The 20131-nt window shown below is 49.1% G+C and overlaps 1 protein-coding gene across 4 annotated transcripts; it reads right to left on the minus strand.

The window, feature by feature from the left end:
- Positions 1 to 918: 918 nt before the first annotated feature.
- On the minus strand, positions 919 to 13809 carry LOC133355943 (uncharacterized). 4 transcript variants are annotated; one of them, XM_061573385.1, is made up of 8 exons: positions 12812 to 13809; positions 10759 to 11135; positions 9953 to 10099; positions 9222 to 9304; positions 8159 to 8323; positions 6464 to 6493; positions 4568 to 4844; positions 919 to 4196 (listed from the first exon to the last, which is right to left on the minus strand). In XM_061573385.1, the coding sequence occupies exons 2-8, from the start codon at positions 11069 to 11071 to the stop codon at positions 3802 to 3804; spliced, it is 1410 nt and encodes a 469-aa protein (XP_061429369.1). In that variant the 5' UTR covers positions 11072 to 11135; positions 12812 to 13809; the 3' UTR covers positions 919 to 3801. The 4 variants fall into 4 exon arrangements, with proteins under 4 accessions (XP_061429369.1, XP_061429371.1, XP_061429368.1 ...); XM_061573387.1 differs by having other exon boundaries at positions 8159 to 8320; positions 10759 to 13809; XM_061573384.1 differs by having other exon boundaries at positions 10759 to 13809.
- Between the last annotated feature and the right edge of the window lie 6322 nt (positions 13810 to 20131).

Raw genomic sequence — 20131 nt, forward strand, 5'->3', positions numbered from 1 at the left:
TCCACACGGCCAGTGCACAGCTGCTGCTGATGCCGCTACTGCTGCGTTTGCCGATTATGGTTCTGCTCCTCGTTCCGCTTCTGTTGACGCTTCTCGTGCAGTGCGTCACCGGCGCTCCCAACGTATTGCGGTGGTTCATGCGAACTTCTTTCGCACCGCACGTAGCCAACCACCGATAATCGGAGCTGCGATGAGCACGGTTGGCTTCTCATGCTCCCTCTGCTTCTCCATCCCAATGCTCCTTCCTACGCCTCTTGCAGCAGCAGCAGCAGCAGTTGCTGCTGCTGCTGGGACGCTGCGCGTGAAGTTAACTCGGGGTGTAATTGCCCGGCTGGCGGGCTCACGAACCACCACCACCCCCATCTCCCCCAAGCCCCCCCACCCCCCCCCCCCCCGACTTCCCTCCACTGCGTCAAAGCCGATTGAAAAATGAAAGCGGCGCGGCGCGTCAAGCGTGATTTATTGCCCGAGCGCGCCGCGTTCACGTGCGGGAGCGGAGGTGGTGAGAGATGGGGGGGGGTAGGCGAGGGGGAGTAAGGGCGGGGTGGGGGTGCTCCCCCCCCCCCCCTTCCTGACTCCCTCCCACTCCCCCCCCATCTCGCTGGATTGATGTTGGTTTTGGGCAGAATTCGCACCGCAATTAGTTACGCGGCTCCGTCAAATTGTATCTATCAATCTGCGGTAATGGGAGGCGTTTTTCCGCACCGGGCTGTTGCTGCGGGTATGGAGATGGTCTGGTGTTGGTGCGGGAGAAATTTTTTTTTGGGGGGGGGGGGGGAGGTGAGTTTTGTTTTTTTTGCCGGAGCCACACGAGCCGCGACGAGAGCAAGGCCCGCGATCGGAGGGGGCCGCGTCGTCCCGTTTCCGACAGCGTCGTCGTCATCGTAGTCACGCCGGTAGGAAATCGTTCATCGCGTTTAATTCAGTTCCTTAAAAACGTTTCGTTTCCCTGACGAGATATGAAATTGCAAAACTGCGGCAATTATTGTATTTTGTACACAATCTTAATAAAAGTTTTTAGCTATTTCAAACAAAATACCGTCACCCGTTAAATTAGCGCTTTTTAAAAACGTTCTCCGGCGTAACTGACCACACATTGATGATGCTACGTCATCTGACAGCAACGTGCGTTGAGGGTGAACTGTAGATTCTGAAGAACCATTGGAAATTCCCATAACAGGTTCATGCCGAGTGAACTGCAGTTTACCGACTTTCAAGCTATCTTCTTGAACGACTCGGAGGCCTGCACATCCGTTGGACGCGACCCATCCGTCCACGCCAGCCAGCAAAACTTTTTCTTCTAATATAGGTAAAATTGATATTACGACAAATCATGAGATCGTCAAATGTAACATTGTATTAAAATCGTATAATGAAAAATTGCAGTTATCCCTAGGTGGCACAACGGACTTGCAATCCAGTTGTCGCCGGCTCGATTCCATCTCCCAGTGCGGCAGTTTAAACAACGAACACGTGTCTTTTTATTTTAAAATCCCCCTCCATCGATGTCTACCAAGCAGTATAAATGGCCGTTGTCGCGTGTGGTGGAGTAAAGTGTGAGCACTCCCACCCTCCCCTAAGGCGTCCGGCCAGCGTGCAAGAGTAGGCCAAGATACCCTATATAATCTGGAGGGGGTGCTCTCTATTCCCGTTCACGGTTAACATCGATGGCGCATGATATCTGAAATGGTCCTGCATGTCCTGCACTGACCAGCGTGGTGAAGTATGCTCAAAACCCTCATGACCAATGTGGCGACATGGCATGGGGTGGCTTTCATACTGTAATGAACTGACAAAGGGCTGTGAGTTTATGTTTGAAAGAACTCAATCTCCGAACCTGTTACATCTCGTCAAAGAGCATTACCCATCGCACAAACTCCGGGCATCCTCACAGCGGCTTGTGGCTTGCCATCGAACAAAAGACGGTCACTGCATCGCATGATTTCAGATGTGTTTCTGCGGCCATCTGAAATGCTATTCCGATATTAAGAAACCACTGGAGTTGTGCACTTTTAAATCTAGATTTAAAACTCATTCCCATACAACTGCTTTTTGTGTTTAGTTTGTGGTCCTTCTCTCGCACCTCCGATTAGCACGGTTGGCTACGTACGATGCAAAAGAATTTCAATGTACATACGTTCGAGTGCACTTGGATAGTGCTAAAAGTCCATCCTACCACGGCAAAACTCAGCGACGATGCTCTCTAATAAACAATTAGTGAAATAAACGTAACAGATTGGTTGACCAACACCTCCGTTACTTTCGATCTACGGCGTCCGATTGTCAAATTGTCGGGCGGGTGGCGGTGGTGGTGATGGTGGGGTTCAGTTCACGATTACGTTCTCTTTTTGCACCGCGGCTGTACCGAAAAATCTACAGCTAGGGAAAAAATAAAAGCGATGCGGAGTGTTTCGTAGCAATCTCAGTTGGTGGGTCAGTCCTTGCAGCAGTACACATTTTCATTTCTCAAGGTCAAGGGTCACCCAGCCAATTCCGTTGCCCTCTGACCTTTCAATGAAGACCACGTTTATCAATATTTGCTCATTTCTGTCGAAGCCGACACCCACACACGTGCAGTCCAATTAATTTATACATTCACGTGTTCCTTGTGGTGCAGTGAGGAGTAGTGCTGTAATGATGGTCAGCGATCTGCACTACAGACGTCGATGTCCAAGTTCGATTCCTGGCCATGGCTAACATCAATCGTGAAAACAGCACTGGTCGTGAGCTTCTCCGCACCTCCGATTAGCACGCTTGGCTATGTACGGTGCGAAAGAAGTTCAACAATCATACATTCTCCTGGTGCAAGGCGTAAATGTCAGCACTGTGGAGAGACTAGGGTAATTCATATTTTATTTTACTGTTCGTGTGTTTTTTGCATGTGTTCACGTTCTATGCGGAAACAGTTCGGTACCTCTGCACGATTTCAACTAAAGTGTCAAATTGTGTTGCTATCACCGACTCGCTACTATTGAAGACAATTGGCCACGGTGATTCGCGTATTGTCCAAAACTTGGGAAACACAAATCGGTGGTAAATCGACGTCGCAGATACGAAGACGAGTCTTGCCTCAACAGATACCCCCCGTCGGCTTCCGCACTGCCAGCAGTTCATCGCTTCAAGACAATCTCGTGTTGGATACTGTTGGATATTGAGGGACTGCGTTTGTTAGCTTGCTGTGGTCTGGAATTGTTCCTTGCTGTTGTTTTGCTGCCTTGCCAAAGCTTGGGAGTTGGTGCACTTATGCAATTTGTACTTATATACTTTATCTATTTTATGTATTTATTTATTGGTGATTTGCTTACCTTTCCCATACGTTGAACTCCTATCGTGTTTTTGCACCGTTTGTTGTTGTCACGTTCTGACCTGCCCCTACTGGACATCTGTGAAAAAAGAGCTTCATAGCTCATCGGATTTCTCCAGGAATAAAGATTCTGATTCTACAAAGACGCTGCACGAATCTGCAAGATGTTAAATCCCTCGCCTGGTATACAGGAGGCTGTGGGTTCGATTCCGACCTTGACGCCTACATTCGGAGCTTGCATATTTCTCCCTGTGGTTGCGTGGATTCTTCTCCAGGTCCTCCGCTTTTTTCCTCCGCATTCAGAATCAACACGAGTTCAGAGTATTTGGCTGCTGTAAATGTCCACACGATAAGCCACTTGGTTGCGCTATCATTTGTGACAGCGAGGTCACTTCTGAAAAAGAGCTATACGAGTCAGTGGGCCTTACCTGGTAAAATAAAAAAAATTTAGTGTTCTTTTTTTTTAGTCGATTCCTCAAGGAGTTTTTTATTCCGTCTCAGACGCTCAGCTTGCCCGTAGCGGCAGCCGTCTGTTCGTCAGGACCTCTGGCGGCGCGGTCTGCCTCCATCGCAGGGCGAACTCCTCGTCCGCCCGCGTCCGCCCTCGATGTCTCCACGGCGAGAGGCGTCCTGGGATCCGGAGGGCCGTGTCGACCGCGGGGGCCCGGGGGCCCTCGCGATCGGCCGGGCGGGAGGCCCGGCGTGGAACAGAGGGACCCGGCGCGGGGGGGGAGGCCGCGCCGCGTCCGCCACGAGCGCCGCCGTTCATCCCTGCGCTCGAGCCTCCGCATGAGCAGCAGCTGCTGGCGCATCAGCGCCACCTGCTCGCGCATCAGCAGCACCAGCTCCTGCTGCAGGGACGGGGACGCGCGGCCACTGCGCGCTCGCACGCCTGCGCACGCACGAGTACGCACAAGCGCAGAAACAAAGATTCCCCCGTATAGCCTTAACAGACTGTTGGGGCAAGTGCTGTTCGCGAGCACCTATGGAGGCCGGTATGGAACACGAGGGGGTGGGTGGCCAACACCGCGCCTTTGTCTCCCCAGTGGCGATGTTTAAACACAGCACTAGGTTACTCATTTGAGGCCGAGTCGACCTAGGGGAGGCCCAGGGCCGGTTCAGATAATCGTCACCGGTGTTGGCCGTGAGCCGGAATCGAACTCAGGTCGACGGATTCATAGATCAGTGCACTAACCGCTGCGCCACCGCACCCCGCACAGAAGGAAACACACAACGCGCGCGCGCTCGTTCACAAGTCCGTACGTTTGCCGTTACCCCCATGCAGTCCGTCCTCCCACGGGGGTGGTGGGGGGGTCGCGGCAGGGTCACGACCCCTGACCCGCGTGCCTTCTCTCCGCAGCAGCCGCCCGCTTCTGTGGTGTCGTCGCTGCTGCTGTGACGACGACGACGTGGTGGTGGAATAGAAGTCATCCCAGGCGGATGCATGGGCTCCACCCCTGGCTTCGACCTCCTCCTCTGCCAGCTCCACCTTGACGGACACTGCGAACTCTGCCTGCTGAGTCGCGGCCTCCTCCTTCAGCTGCCGTCAAGAGGTGCGCCGCAGAGGGGGAGTGGGTCGTTAGCCCTTCGATACACGTGTGTGACAGCATGCCACGTAGTAGTAGATCATCATTACCACTAGCCCTGGCATTAGCCCACATGCACAGCGGTGGTGGGAATAAGGAGAGGGGGGGAGGGGGCGATGGGGTGGATAGCCCCGAGACCCAGAAAGTATTTTCTTATCAGAGAATAGACATTGCACGTGGTTTTATTAACGTTGGGATCCGATTTAAAAGGCTTGTAATTTCAGGATCGCCTCCCCCTGCCCACCCGTCCACCCTCGCCCCCACCCCTCCCCTTGGGATGTTTCCAGATCCGCCACCGACGCGTAGCAGCTCCCAACAGCCCTGCGACAAAGTGTGACGGCCGACTGGCCTAATGGGGAACAAACAAAGACGTTAAATCACAGCGGTGGTCGCGCTCTTGGCTCAAGAGGCTCGTAATGGCCACGTACGTGCAAGAAGCCAAGTGGGCACCGCTGACATCACAACTCCGGGTCGATACGATGATTTGGCGGCCCGTGATTAAACTAACACTAAACTATTTCTTTTTATTTTACCAGGTAGGGCCCACTGAGCTATAATAGCAGCTTTTCAGAAGCGACCTGGCCACAAATGATAGCTCGACGAAGTGGCTTATCATCATGCGGAAATCTACGGCAGTTAAATACTCTTGCTTCTAAATGTGGAGGGGCAAACCAGACGACCCAGAGTAAAATCCACATGACCACGGGGAGAGAGAGACCCACAAACTCCAAACATACAGGCGTCAGGGTCGGGATTTAACCCACGACCTCCCGTATACCGGGCGAGACGGTTAACATCTCACCACCGCAGCACCCTCATTTAACCGTTTTTTTCCAGCGTAGCGGGTTGATGGGTCTCCAATTGGCTGCAAATACAAAACCGTTCCGGATTGATACAGCGCGGCTAAAACGCAACCGCGTCTCAAGACTACGTCCCCGGTGGCTCGGAGGTCAGAGCTGTGAGCTGGCACCAGCAGAGGAGCCGAACTGGGATCGGCGCAACCACCCACGGTTGAAGCGGGGGCCCCCCTCCAGTGCCACGGGTTTAAAGGTCGCAGGCCAGTCGTTGATGACCGTGCAAAAACAGCCGATTGTGAAACATTCCGTTCCTTTTTTCTTCTTGGTTCTTTCGGGAAAGTCACGTAGAATGGAAATAATAAAAATAAAACATAATAAAATAATTCTCACGACGTTTCGGCCACAATGCAAAGCAGCCGTCCTCAGGTGGAGAACAGGTCTGTCGAGGAGACAGAGTCCTGTTCTCCACCTGAGGACGGCTGCTTGCATTGTGGCCGAAACGTCGTGAGAATTATTTTATTGTTTAATTTTTATTATTTTATTATTTCCCTTCTACGTGACTTTACCGAAAGAACCAAGAAGATGAATCCCTGCAGTCACGAAAGCTTTAAATCGAAAAATTCCGTTCCTTCTTCACTCATCTTGGCCGAAGTCCAATGTTGACAATTGTTGAGGTATGAACAGGGTGCCTGAGTGAAGTGTGCCCCCTACTGTGGAAAGAATGCAAACGCAGCTTGAAGGATTTCTTGGGGAGTTCCGTGACAATGTTCACTTACACTGTGGGAATCCGATGAGCTTATGAAGCTCTTTTTCACAGACGTCCAGTAGGGATGGGTTCAGAACGTTGCAACAAACAAAAACACGATATGAGCGCAAAGTATAGGAAAGGTAAACAAATCATTATGAGACCTCCTTTGCCAGTAGCAAAATATAGTAATAGGTTTTAACCCTTTTATCCGGCACCAAAACTGACACCTTTATACAAGGGATCATGTTTGCAATAACCACAACACAAGCAGTCAAAATGCAAACAAACAGAGACAACTCTGATAATGATATGCACTGTCCTTGAAATTGATTGGTCCAAACATGATCCCTTGTATAAAGGTGTCAGTTTTGGTGCCAGATAAAATGGTTAAAACCTATTACTATATTTTGCTACTGGCAAAGGAGGTCTCAATGTAAATGCTTACCCCGAGCTCTCAATACTCTGATAGTGAGCTGTTTTTGAGTTGTACGCCTTTTGGCGTCATCTGGTCCAACACCATGTGAGACTAGGCTCTAAGAAAAGCTGTCTCGGGTGTGGACCAATCAATTTCAAGGACAGTGCATATCATTAACAGAGTTCTCATTTTGTTTGCATTTTGACTTCTTGTGTTGTGGTTATTGCAAACATGATCCCTTGTATAAAGGTGTCAGTTTTGGTGCCAGATAAAAGGGTAAAAACCTATTACAGTAAACAAATCACTTTAAAACATAAACACAAATGAAACATTTTTTTTCACCAAGTAAAGTCCAAATGTGTGTATGTTGAACTTCTTTCGCGCCGTACGTAGCCAACCATGCTAATCAGAGGTGCGAGGGAAGGACAACAAACTATGGGTCTCTGTGTGAGCCTCTGCCCCCACGGGATTTTGTCTAACACATGGGCCAATAGATTCCTTTCCATGTGACACGATGCTGATAGCACGATAAGAAAAGTTTCGGGGTAGAAGAGGTGGAAAATTTGGGAAAAGGGGGAAAATTTTGAAAAAGGAAAAAAAATCACTAAATTCAGCTAAATTATACCTTGGAGAATTAAGAAAAATAATCATCTTAGATTACCTCTTGCGTCAGCAGTTCTCCTGCTGTGTTTGCCTCACCGGATGACGGTTGCTTGTGTTGCGATCGAAACGTCGTGATCTATTAATTTTCTATCTACGTGACTTTACCGAAAGAACCGAAGAGTATGCGATGAACGTTTGTCTGTGGCAGCACCCTCCTGAGTGCAGAAAATAGAAAAAGTAATTCGAAGGACTCTGCGATATAGGTCTGGCCGCAGGCCAGTCTCTTAACGCGCGCAGTATGACGCGCTGCCCCGCGATAATTCCAACGTTATGCCAAGAGCACAGCTATTGATATTAGAATTGCGTACGAGACGAGCAAAAATAAAGCATGTGTGGCGAGTTGATGGATGGGCGTAAGCCAGCCCACCCAATGATTTTACGCAAAAAAAACTTGTGGAACGATTCAAGTTGTTGGGTCAAGCCAATATGGACGTCAAAATCTCGTCAAAATCCAAACTCTCCCAGACGTGTCTTCCGGCTGCGCCGCGTGTTGTTTTGGCACGATGTCCGACGTTTTGCTCCATGTGCCGGGAGTCTACTGAAGACGCTCGCCGGTACAACGTGAACACACTTCGGAGAGCGATGCAGCACAACCGTGACAACCTACTCGCGTCACGGAAGCACATTTCAATTATCTTCACTTACCCCGGGTGCGTACTCCTCACAGACAGGCGCTCCCGAATGTTCCTCTTGTTGCTGCTGGTGCTGCTGTTGTCTGGCCTCTATGCCCACTTCCACGTCCTCCTCCATCACCAGCAGCTCCACCTTCACCGCTGGACAAACCTCCTCCTCCTTCAGTAGCTGTGGCTGCTGGGGGCACGGCACGCGTCAAGAAATCACTCGGGGCCCGGCAGAGAGGAGATCTTCATCTCGGCAGAGCGTGACCCACAACCCACGACCGCATGGCGCTTCGAGTCTAAACTAAATTAAAACTAGTTTTTATTTTACCAGGTAAGGCCCACTGAGCTATATAGCTCTTTGTCAGAAGCAACTTGGCCACAAATGATAGCTCAACGAAGTGGCTTATCACGTGGAAATGTATAGCATCCTAATACTCTAAACGCATGTTGATTCTAAATGTGGAGGGAAAAACCAGAGGACCCGGAAACATATGCACACGACCACGGGGAGATAGAAATGCACCTCCGATTACGTACAGTGCGGAAGAAGTTCAACAGACATGCAAACTCCAAATATACAAACATCAGGGTTGGGATCGAACTCACGGCCCCCTGTATACCAGGCGAGGTAGTTAACATCTCACCGCCGTGGCGAGATCCAAACTGGGCAACCCCAACAGATGGGAGCGTTTTTGTTTTGTTCATCAGTCATTGAGCAGAGTTCCCTGGGCAAAGGAGCAGCAGCAGCAGCAGCAGTAAGAGAGACAGCTGGAGGTTTCCTGACAGTATTGTCCAGTAAGAAAACCTCCCCATGCGAAGAAGAAGCACGGACATTGACAAAGAAAATGGAACAAATGCCTAGAGGAGCTATTGGCTACGTATGGTGTGAAAGATGTTCAACATACATACAACATACATACAACATACCTACCTACATACGAGCCAGTGCATAAAGAGACGTGGAGAGATGCACGCTTGGAATTAGACCGAGCGTCCGGCTATCTCGTGTACAAGAGAAAATAACCGCTGCTGGTCGCTGGCTGTTGTGACCGTGGCTCCAGGTGGTGTCTGTGTGGATGTGCCGTCACCTGCGGGCGTTTGTCTTCGTGCAGGTGCCGTTGCAGCGCCACCGCTCCCGCTTCTTCACTTCCGCCTCCTGCCAATGGCGAAGCTGCCAAAATGACAACTGATGAGCCGCAAGCTAGGGGGTGCGGACGCAGTTACAGGCGGACGAGCATACGTCTTGCGAGGTCAAACATGCCGCTTCGCAAACCCTCCATAGGGCCCGCGTGGCGTGGGCTGTGCCTCCCCACTATACAGGCCCCTCGGCACGCTTAGCTTAAGAGATTTGACAACGGATTTGATTGTAGGCCGTTAATCCGTTACCGCGATTTTACCTGGGTTCCAAAAATGTTCACTTTACGATGCGAAGTTAATTTTGCCGACGTGACGATTATCGCGATATCAGTTCTGTATTACTTTGTAACTGTTTATCACAATTTCTTTGTGGCTGACAGGATGAGTACAATTTTTATTTCATGAAAACAATAATTTTTTACTTACATTTTTCTAGCTTAATTTATGGCAATTGCATGAAAAAAAATACAATTTGCAACTATCAGTTTTCACGCGGGGCAGCGAAAAACCACAAGCAGCCAGAGCTGACGTCAAAAAATTTCCGAAGCTCCGTGGTCCTACATTGGAATACTCGAAAGAGACAGACATGGGAAGGGTGGTGGTGGGAGGCATTGCCTGCTTCTCTATATTGTGACTGCTCTTTTACCCAGCGGCTTTCAAAGGCCGCCTCTCCCGGCCTCACCGGTTGCGGACGAGCCGTGTGACGGCTCGGTGGGCGGAGGCCCCTCCAGCGGTGGCAGAGGCAGAGCAGGAGAAGAGGGCCCTGTGACCGTGCCGGGCTCCAGCAGTCGCTGCATGCCCTTCATAAACCGGAATGTCATCTTGACTCCTGCAACGTCGGGCGGTAAACGTCATGCGGTGGCGGCAGCGGCATGCATGCCAACCCTGCCGACAGCGGGTGGGGCAAAGCGTGGGTACGGTCACACCTGCCCTCCCCCCACTAACCCACGTTATAGCAAGCGCCACGTGCATTCTCACCGCGCACGTGTCAACCTTATCGATTAAAGTACGTAGATGCCATTTTTTTTTCTATTAAGCCATCAACAACTTTGCAAACAGCTGGAATTTAAACAGAATCCCACCTCCGGTCTTCACAGAGCGCACCGGTGGGGGGGGGGAGGGAGCCAACACCACCACGCTACCGCCAATCACCAGCACGCCACCGCCACTGCCACTCACCAGCACGCCACACCACCGCCACTCACCGGCACAGCACTGCCACAGCACCGCCACTGCCACTCACCGGCATGCCACCGCCACTCACCAGCACGCCACCGCCACTGCCACTCACCGGCACGCCACTGCCACACCACTCACCAGCATACCACTGCCACTCACCAGCACGCCACTGCCACACCACTCACCAGCATACCACTGCCACTGACCAGCACGCCACACCACCGCCACTCACCGGCACAGCACGGCCACTCACCAGCACGCCACCACCGTCACTCACGAGCACGCCACCGCCACGCCGCTGACACTCACCGGCCGCCGCGGCAGCCTTCTGCTTGTGGTAGAGGCTCTTGAGCGTCTTCCAGCGGTAGCGGATCTGCTGGATGGGGCGGAAGAAGCCGCGGCGCGCCATCTGTACGCGCGCCGCCTCGAAGATGTGCGCGTTGCGCTGGCGCTTGGCGTCCAGCTGGGACACGACGCCCATGCCCTCGATGATGGAGAGCAGCGCCAGCGTCTCCATGTCCGACCAGTACACGTAGCGCCCGCACGGCTGCTGCTGCTGCTGCGACGATGCCATCGTGATCCGGTTACAGTTTCTGTCCCAGGCGTTTGATTCGGCTTTCATTTGTTGGACTTTTCCCGTTTCGTATTTTTTCCTTCCAGTTTCAATGCTTCATTCTCACCAGCTTCTATGTGTTGTTGTTGTTGTTCAGAAAAACGGAACCAACCGGGAAGAGAGGAAGACCTCACAGGGAACAGCTTGACGACGACATAAGAGATTAGTGCCAGGAGGTTGTCCCACTACCTGAGTATATTGGCACGAGAGGAAAGTGGCAACAAATGACAAAATATGCAGTGGACACCTATGGACTATCTGCCCATGGATGGTGACGATGATGGTGGTGGTGACCAGCTTCCATTCGATTTGTGTCGAATCACTTGGAGTTTTTATTTATTTCATTTACAGTTCATTCAGTTTTAGTTTTGTTGTTCTGGTTTAGGGTGACCGATGGCTTGACGGCGTTTGTTTCCGTGCGGTGGATGTCAATGCAGTCTCGCGGTGATTTTAAAGACTTTTTTTTTACCATTAGCAAAGCTTCAAACTTGTGTCAGACACAGCCAAGATTGGCACCTGCAAGACCTGCCTTTGTCAGTTCTACTGCTGCCTCAATTTCCCCGTGGTTCTTGCGGCTTTTGTTGGCCCGTGTGAAAATCGGCTTTGCTCATGCTTTGGGCAGTTTGTGGAGGAACTGACATTTGACATCAAAGACCTCATTTCCGTTGCTTAGGTAAAGACTTGGTATTTTTTTTAAAGGCACAAATGCTACGTGATAAATGATTACAAGTAAAATTGGAAATTATGGTTAATCGTCCACGTGAAAATAGACTATCAATAGAGTTTTCCTCGCAAGTGAGAAATATCCGTTGTACTTGGTTAAATAAAGTATATCGCTTACAAGATAATTAATCTCGATGTGCCCTCTCCTGGTTAAATTACTTCAAACACAAAGAGACCTCAATGGGCTACCATCTTGTTAAAGGCCACTGAATTTAAATGTTAGGGTGTTTAGTGGACCAAATTACCCTTTTTCCTAATTCAGTGTAGTAAATATTTCAGGGCTTTCTTCTGATAAACGTATTATCTATACTAAATTCAGCGTTTAGGAGCACTCAGCCTCGCTAGAAAATTGCTCATAAAAGCCGTCTCGACCTCCTGTTAGGTCAAAAAATCAATCTAAATTCCTTGCACACCTACAGGGCCCACACATTGTCAGCCCTTGGCTCATAATGGCAACAACAAAAACCAGCCTGAGTAGATTAAACTGGCATTGAGCTGTGGACTTCTAAAATGTATAATAACCGCCGCACAGCAATATATCTGGCTAGAAAGTGTGAGGTTTTACAGCCGAGACATCGCTGCCAGGTGGGCAACAGAGGGCAGTGTCCACGACATCCATCGCTGTGCTCTACTTCTATGTTGCCACATCTTTAGCTTTAGCAAAATCCGGCCTGTATCCGTGTGGTCAATACTAAACAACAATAATTATATTATTATTCACGTTTATAAGGCTGATTTCATTCGTAGACCCCAACACGCCACTGTCCATGAAACAAAACAGAAGCAGCTGGGTAAACGGGCCATAACTTAGGCGGGGTTAAAGGCCAGATTGAAGAGGCGAGTTTGAAAGACGGCACTTAAATATAGCCCACGACTCCAATCGCCTTATTAGCGAAGCGTTCGGAAGCCGAGGATGGGGATGTCGCGCTAGCAAAAAAAGACCCGGCTTAACTCCCGGTGAAATATGGTCAAATCACCCCACACGTGGGCTTAAGGAGGAGGCCCTTAATCCATCAGCGGACTTACCACAAGGGTGACCGCCCGTGGATTGAAATTTCTCCGGTCGCCGAAATCGAGTTGCACTGACACGGCTAGCCGGACGAGACGCACACACGTGGTCGCATTACAACAGCAGCAGCAGCCCCATTTGCGTCGACTTCTATGGAGTCAGATGTATCGACAAACCAGCCTCAGCTATAGTAATAGGTTTTTACCCTTTCAAATGGTACATACAAGGCATCATGTTTGCAATAACCGCAACACAAGTAGTCAAAATGCAAACAAAAAGAAACAACTCTGATGATGATATGCACTGTCCTTGAAGTTGATTGGTCCACACCCGAGACAGCTTTTCTTAGAGCCTAGTCTCCATTGGTGTTGGACCAGATGACGCCAAAAGGCGTACGTCCCCAGCTACCCACCAACAACAATGACCGCTCAGTGGCCGTGACGTCACCGCAGCGGCTGTGCCAGGCCAGGTGCACTTTGAGGCCACGTGAAGTTGTCGAAGGACCGCTGGCAGGAGGTCACTGGACAGCCCCAGCAGCTGCCACGTGCTGTTACTGCGCCAACTTTATGCGATTTTAGCCGCCCGGCGCTCCGCTCGTTGTTGTGAGCGTCGCCTCCTCTTGGCCTCGCCCAACTGCACGGCAGCGTCCTTCACGAACCTCCTCCTCCTCCTCCGCAGAGGAAGATCTTGAAACCGCTAGTACCAATCATGGACAACTAGCACATCAGTACCGGCACATACACAAAACGTTACACATTTTGAATTAACACAACGTGCACAAGCACACGTTTTACAGACGGTAGTTATACCACCACCACAGGCTTAACAATCGCAAGGGACAGGACCGTGCCGCACGTTGTGTTTGTACATCAACACAACGGAATTCGCCGCCAAGATTGTAACCTGTACCGATGTACTTGTGCTGTATGAATCTTGTTACAAATGTGAGGAAAGACACCGATCGCGCAAAACGTCGCGATTTGTGGGGGGGAGGGGAGGGGAGGGGGCGGCGGCGGGAGGGGGGTTTCCCCCCTCACAAAAATAACGTTCCCGCGACGTTCGCACGACGTTCGCGCAACAAATGGCTCCACTTTGACGACGGCGGCGACGAAGAGGTGGTGGTGGTGGGTGACGTCACGCGCGTCGATGAATTGCAAGCTCCCCTCGCGCTCTGGGGGGGGGGGGTGTAATCCAAAAACTAAAATCCCGGAGCGGATTTCGGTGGAGCACGGAGCGGATTGCTACTACGTACGCGAGGTCTGTTGTGAGAGTCCGGATCCGTAAAGGGGGGTGGGCTCCACACCGGGGTTTGCTTGAAACAGCAGCTGGATCTGTCGACGTTGTGGGCGGTGCCATTCGCAAGCGCGGGGAGGGGGCGGGCGAATAGAAGGGGGGAGGGTGAGGAGGGGGAACCCGGAAGCGATGCACTTTATTGTAATCACATGCAGTGGAAATCGATGGTAAATGTATTTACAATCGATTAATGGTAAATGATGAACACCGCTTGTGTCGCGATCGAAACTTCGTTGTTTTTTTGCTTTTATTATTTATTTTATTTATAATTAAATGTTATTTTTTTTAAATTATATCTACGTGACTTTACCGAAAGAACAAATAATATATTAATATGTATTTACACAACGTGGACAATTAGAAACGTACCATTATTACTAATCATTCATCACTATAGTTTTGTATTAAAATATCAGACAGCGTCTGGGCCATTCACACTTGCAATGAAATTCTGGTAAATGTTTTTACACAACGTGGACAATTAGAAATTCAACATTACAAATTATTCACTATAGTTTTGTATTCAAATATCAGCGCTTGGAGCCATAACACTCATCCATCGATACGTAAGGATGTGCACATGTACGGTCCATGTACATGATGTACCTGACATCAAATTTTCCACACTTTCCTCAGTTTCTCCACAAACTGCCCAAAGTAATTAGGGGCCGTCCATAAATGACGTCAAGCGATTTTGGACGATTTTTGACCCCCCCCCCCTTCGTCACACGGCGTCACAAAAAGACCCCCCCTGAAATATGACGTCACAAAGCTCTGCCCCCCCAAAATAAAACATGCTTCAAATCACTTTAAACTATTGTCATTGTAGTGCGTATTTAATGTGGCGCTGCACTCTGTTATAGGAGAAAATATTTATTAAAAAGTCTATTTAATTAAGTAGAACGTGTTGTCTATATTTATTTAAAGTTGCGCATTTTGATGTGACGTCACATTTCTCAAACCCCCCTCCCCTCGTCACACATCGTCACAAATGTCTGACCCCACCCCCCCCCCCCGAGGTGCGTGACGTCATTTATGGACGGTCCCGTAGCAGGGGCAATTTTCACACGCCCCAACAAAGCCCGCAAGACCCACGGGGCAATTGAGGCAACCCTTGCAGGTGTAGAGGTGATACGCGCTGGGATGAGGGATCGTATGCCAGCGAGTAATGATTGGCTGTGTATGTGGTGACGCGCGCTGACGGTGGAGGATCAGGGGTCAGCGCGGGGTCGTGGGTTACGGGGTAATGATTGGCTGTGGGCCGGTGACGCGCTGAGAGGGAGTGACTGGGTGGCAGCGCGGTGTGATTGGCGGAGTAGCGTTAACACGCGCTGGGGAAAACGGATCGTAGAGAGAGTGCGTCGTGATTGGTTCACTAAGGAGCGATGCTCACGTCGACGTACGCATCAGCTCCGTCTCTCGTGAGCAGGGGCTATAAAAGGGGATGCACACAGGCGTGAGGGCAGTGTGTAACCAGCGAAGAATGAAGACGGGGATGAAGACCTAGGGCCCTGCGGTACCTAGTCCCGCTGTCCTAACGGGACCGGGACTCTGTGTAACCCAGAGGCGAGTGTAGTGTGTGTAGCCATAGGCATAAGGTCTACACGAGCCGAATGCATTGTGTGTAGCCAGGGACATAGGGTCTACACGAGTCGAGTGTATTGTGTAGCCAGAGGCATAGGGTCTACACGAGTGAAGGGTATCGTGTGTAGCCAGAGGCCTAGAGTTTACACGAGATTAGTGGAGTGTGAAGTCGGAAGAAAGGAGACCACACGTTGTATTTTGACACGTAAAAATGTAATAAAAAGTGTGTTCCCGTCAAGAAGTTCCTGCCGTCAATTCCCATACTTCACAGGTACCAAACCCTTGGTTTGCGTCTGACTCAAGTTTAAAATCACGGTCAGACTACATTGCTACATTGACCATTTAAGTTTTTCGGTAAAGTCGCGTAGGTAAAAAATCAAAATTAATCAAAGTAAAATAAAATAAAAATCACGACGTTTCGGAGGCAACACAAGCTTCCTGGCCCATCCCCCTCCCATAAACCAGTATATATACGGGGTAGTATCCCTTGGAATCTCTCATTTACTTGATTGCAGCAAGCGTGCTGTGACGGTTCCACCTGAAGACGGAAGCTTGTGTTGCCTCCGAAACGTCATGATTTTTATTTTACTTTTATTAATTTAGATTTTTTTACCTATGTGACTTTACCGAAAAAACCTAAGAATATGAATACTTGCAGTCACGAAAGCTTCAAATCTAGAATTGGCCATTTAAATCAGCCCTATTGGTTTTCCGGTTTTCCAGACGCACCACACAACAGCACAAGAAGACGTCGCGACTAATAACCTCGGGTACGGCGCCGCATTACTGTATCACTCCGCTCAGCCACTCAGCTCAAGAAAGTAGTTCGTCGTCGACCGCTCAGAAACCGCGTCACAACGGTGCGCGTTCCACGTTGTTGTGCAAAGTAGTCCCTCGTGGAAGAACCGCGTGAAGAGAGGACTTATCGTATGGTCCGCCTGATAGCACGTCTTTCTGGACTCTTAGTTCAGTCCTTTGTGGAGTCTTAGCGCTGTGATTGTTTGCTTGCTGTGCGAGGTGTACAGCTGTAGAATTGTAATGTATTACAGTATCTTCTTGTTTCTTTCGGTAAAGTAACGTAGAAGGGAAATAATAAAATAATAAAAATTAAACATAATAAATAATCTTACAATAATAAAAATAAAACATAAAAAAATACTATATTATTTTATTATGTTTTATTTGTATTATTTTATTATTTCCCTTCTACGTGACTTTACCGAAAGAACCAAAAAGATGAATCCCTGCAGTCACGAAAGCTTTAAATCGAAAAGTATTACAGTATATTCATTTTCATGGGTAATGGTGAACGTAAATAAGATAAAGTTGTACAGCATCGCTGAAAAAACTAACAATTGTCGAAAGAGTAACTTTACCGAGCTTTACCGAAATAACCAGAGTATGGATTCCTGCAGTCACGAAAGCTTCAAATCAAGATTGAGTAATAGGGTTTTAAAAACGCAAATTAAATGGGAGTATCCACGTGGACGGATAGGATGGCAACATTCATTGTTCTTCGACAAGTTGGACGGAACTCCAGGACTGGAAAGGAATAAAAAGGCTTTTACACCATTGGAATCTGGTCCAACACCATGTGAGACTGGGCTCTAAGAAAAGCTGTCTCGGGTGTGGACCAATCAATTTCAAGGACAGTGCATACATCATCAGAGTTGTGTTTTTTGTTTGCATTTCGACCGCAGGTATTGTGGTCAATGCAAACATGACTTCTCACAACTAAACCCGTAAAAACAAAGTTTTTCACTCTAAATCCTTTATATGCGTGGCGGCTAGAGTTCTCTCGTCCTCTGGCTTGAGATGGCTGCAATCTATGGGTCAGATGATTGTCTGCCAGTATTAAGCAATTGGTAATTAAATATTTAATTAGTTTTCCCTAAACAGTGTAAAATTTTGGAAAAAAAATTTCACGAAAATTAATTGTCACACACAACGAGTCTGTGTGGAAAATGTCAGGTCGTTTGGATCACGGGAAGTGGGTTAAAAAACGAGCGAAATATTTGCACGGTCCTAAGCAAGCAAGCGAACTTAATATAAAGGATTTAAAAATATATTCGCCTGTGGAGGACGCGGGGATCGATCCCGCGACCTTTGGCATGGGAAGCGAGGGCGCTACCAACTGCGCTACTCCGCCACGGCCTGTGGAGGGGTTACGCTCTGGGCTCTTGCACTGTGATGTTCAGCCAAAGCCATGAATGCGTTCTATCTGAATATATGTAAAATAAAAAAAATTTGCCTAAAAAGTGTCCTAAGCAAGCAAGCAAGCACGCGAACTTAATATAAAGGATTTAAAAAAGGTGTCAGTTTTGTTGCCAGATAAAAGGGTAAAAGAACAATTATAATAAAAAGGCCGTCTGCTCTATATTAGGTGTATGGTGCTTTTTCTGGAAGACTTTGCAGTTTTTTCCTGGATTTTTCTGTTTTCTGTTTGTTGCGGTTGCACCCGATTCAAGAGCCGAATGGCTCACAGGGCTATCTATATATATAAAATCGTTCATGTCTGTCTGTCTGTGTGTGGACTTTGGCCCATACGCACTTTCATTGGACGGCGGTTGCCCCTGGCAACGGCTAGCCACGCCTTCGCCGCTTTCATTGGACCTGGCAACGGCTAGCCACGCCTTCGCCAAGGGCTGCAGTTTCATTGGACGGCGGTTGCCCCTGCCAACGGCTAGCCACGCCTTCGCCACTTTCATAAGCTCCGTATTTAATTAAATAATAGCCATTACACAGTATTGTTGGGGGGGGGGGGGGGGGGGGGGAAGGAACGCCACCCGTACCCTGCCTTTTCCAAGCCGACAATTTTAGGCGAGGCCGCAGGCTTTGCACGCTACTAGGCCTCGACACCCACCACGCCACTCTGAGGTAAATTCATCAAAGTTTTTCCTACTCTTCACTACACCCCCACCACAATGTGTGCTATTAATATTACTTTTAAACCCAACGCGCCAACAATCGATTACTTTAATGTTCACTGTACAAATACTCATTAAGCTGGGTGAGCGTACTGCCAGTCTATCATGTACACTGTAGCCTGCTTATTAAGCTCGGTGAGCGTACTGCCACTCTATCATGTACACTCTAGCCTGCTTATGAAGCTGAGTGCGTGTACTGGCAGTCTATAATGTGGACTCTTGCCTGGTTATTATAATCGATTCTTTATATGTTCTTTGTACAAACAGTCATTAAGCTGCTTGCGCGACCCCAGTTCGATTCCAACTCACGCCCACCACCGCTGACGATTATTTGAAACGGACCTGGCCCTCCCCTAGGTCCACTCAGCCTCAAAAGCGTAACTGCTGTCGTGTGTGAACATCGTCACTGGGGAGACAAAGGCGGCGGGGCATCGTGGATCCAAGTCCCGGGCGAAGCCGGGTCATGTGTATGTGTGTTTATGTGTATGTCTGTGTGTCTCTATGTATGTGTGTATGTATGTGTATGTATGTGTTTGTGTGTATGTGTGTGTGTATGTATGTGGGTTTTTTTTATGTCTTTATGTGTATGTCTGCGTGTCTCTATGTATGTGTGTATGTACGTGTGTGCATGTGTTTGTGTGTATGTATGTGTGTGTCTATGTATGTGTGTGTATGTGTTTCTGTGTATGTATGTGTGTGTATGTATGTGTGTTACGTGTCTGTCTGTGTGTCTGCATGTATGTGTGTGTGTATTGTGTATGTGTTTGTGTGCATGTATGTGTGTGTTTGTGTGTATGTGTATGTCTGTGTGTTTGTATGTGTGTGTATGTGTTTGTGTGTATGTGTGTGTATGTATGTGTGTGTATGTGTTTGTATGTGTTTGTGTGTTTACGCTCGCATTACACAAATGTGTTGCTGGTCTAAGGCGTTCCTCGCACAGCATTGCCGCTTTATTATTTCAGTCGTTTACTGCCTTACGCACCCTGAAAGTCGTGTGTGTCTGCAGCAAGCGCGTGTATGTGTACCTATGGACGCGCGCGTGTGTTGTGTAGGGGGAACGGTAGTGTAGTGCTTAGCGTGCTGTCTGTGTCTGTGTGTGTGTCTGTGTGTGTGTCTGTGTGTGTGCGTGTGTGGTGTGTGGGGAGCGGTAGTGTAGTGCTTAGCGTGCTGTCTGTGTGTCTGTGTGTGTGTCTGTCTGTGTCTGTCTGTGTGTGTCTGCGTGTGTCTGTGTGTGTGTCTGTGCGTGTGTGGTGTGTGAGGAGCGGTGGGTGTAGTGCTTAACGCTACGCTGCGCTACCAACCCGGCGAACCGAGTTCGATTCCCGCTCACGGCCACCACCGGTGACGATTATTTGAACCTCCCCTAGGTCGACTCAGCCTCAAACGAGTAACTGGTGTGGCGTATTAACATCGGCACTTGGGAGACAAAGGCGGCCGGGCGTGGTGGATCCAAGTCCCGGGCGAAGCCGGGTAGTACAGCTAGTACCTAATAAATGAAACTGAAAAACGTGTGTGCGTCTCTCCCAGTGGCTG

This window comes from Lethenteron reissneri, chromosome 52 (genome assembly GCF_015708825.2).
Source record: "Lethenteron reissneri isolate LAM-NWPU_2019-01 chromosome 52, ASM1570882v1, whole genome shotgun sequence".
Classification (NCBI taxonomy): Eukaryota; Metazoa; Chordata; class Hyperoartia; order Petromyzontiformes; family Petromyzontidae; genus Lethenteron; species Lethenteron reissneri.

Excerpts from the sequence above, each read along its gene's own strand:
- LOC133355943 (XM_061573385.1), bottom strand. The coding sequence starts at position 11,071 with ATGAAAGCCGAATCAAACGCCTGGGACAGAAACTGTAACCGGATCACG. Across the intron at positions 9,305-9,952 it reads ACACGGCTCGTCCGCAACCG|CTTCGCCATTGGCAGGAGGC; the intron begins GTGAGGCCGGGA and ends TCATTTTGGCAG. Across the intron at positions 4,845-6,463 it reads GCTCATCGGATTCCCACAGT|CTGAAGGAGGAGGCCGCGAC; the intron begins GTAAGTGAACAT and ends TCTTGACGGCAG.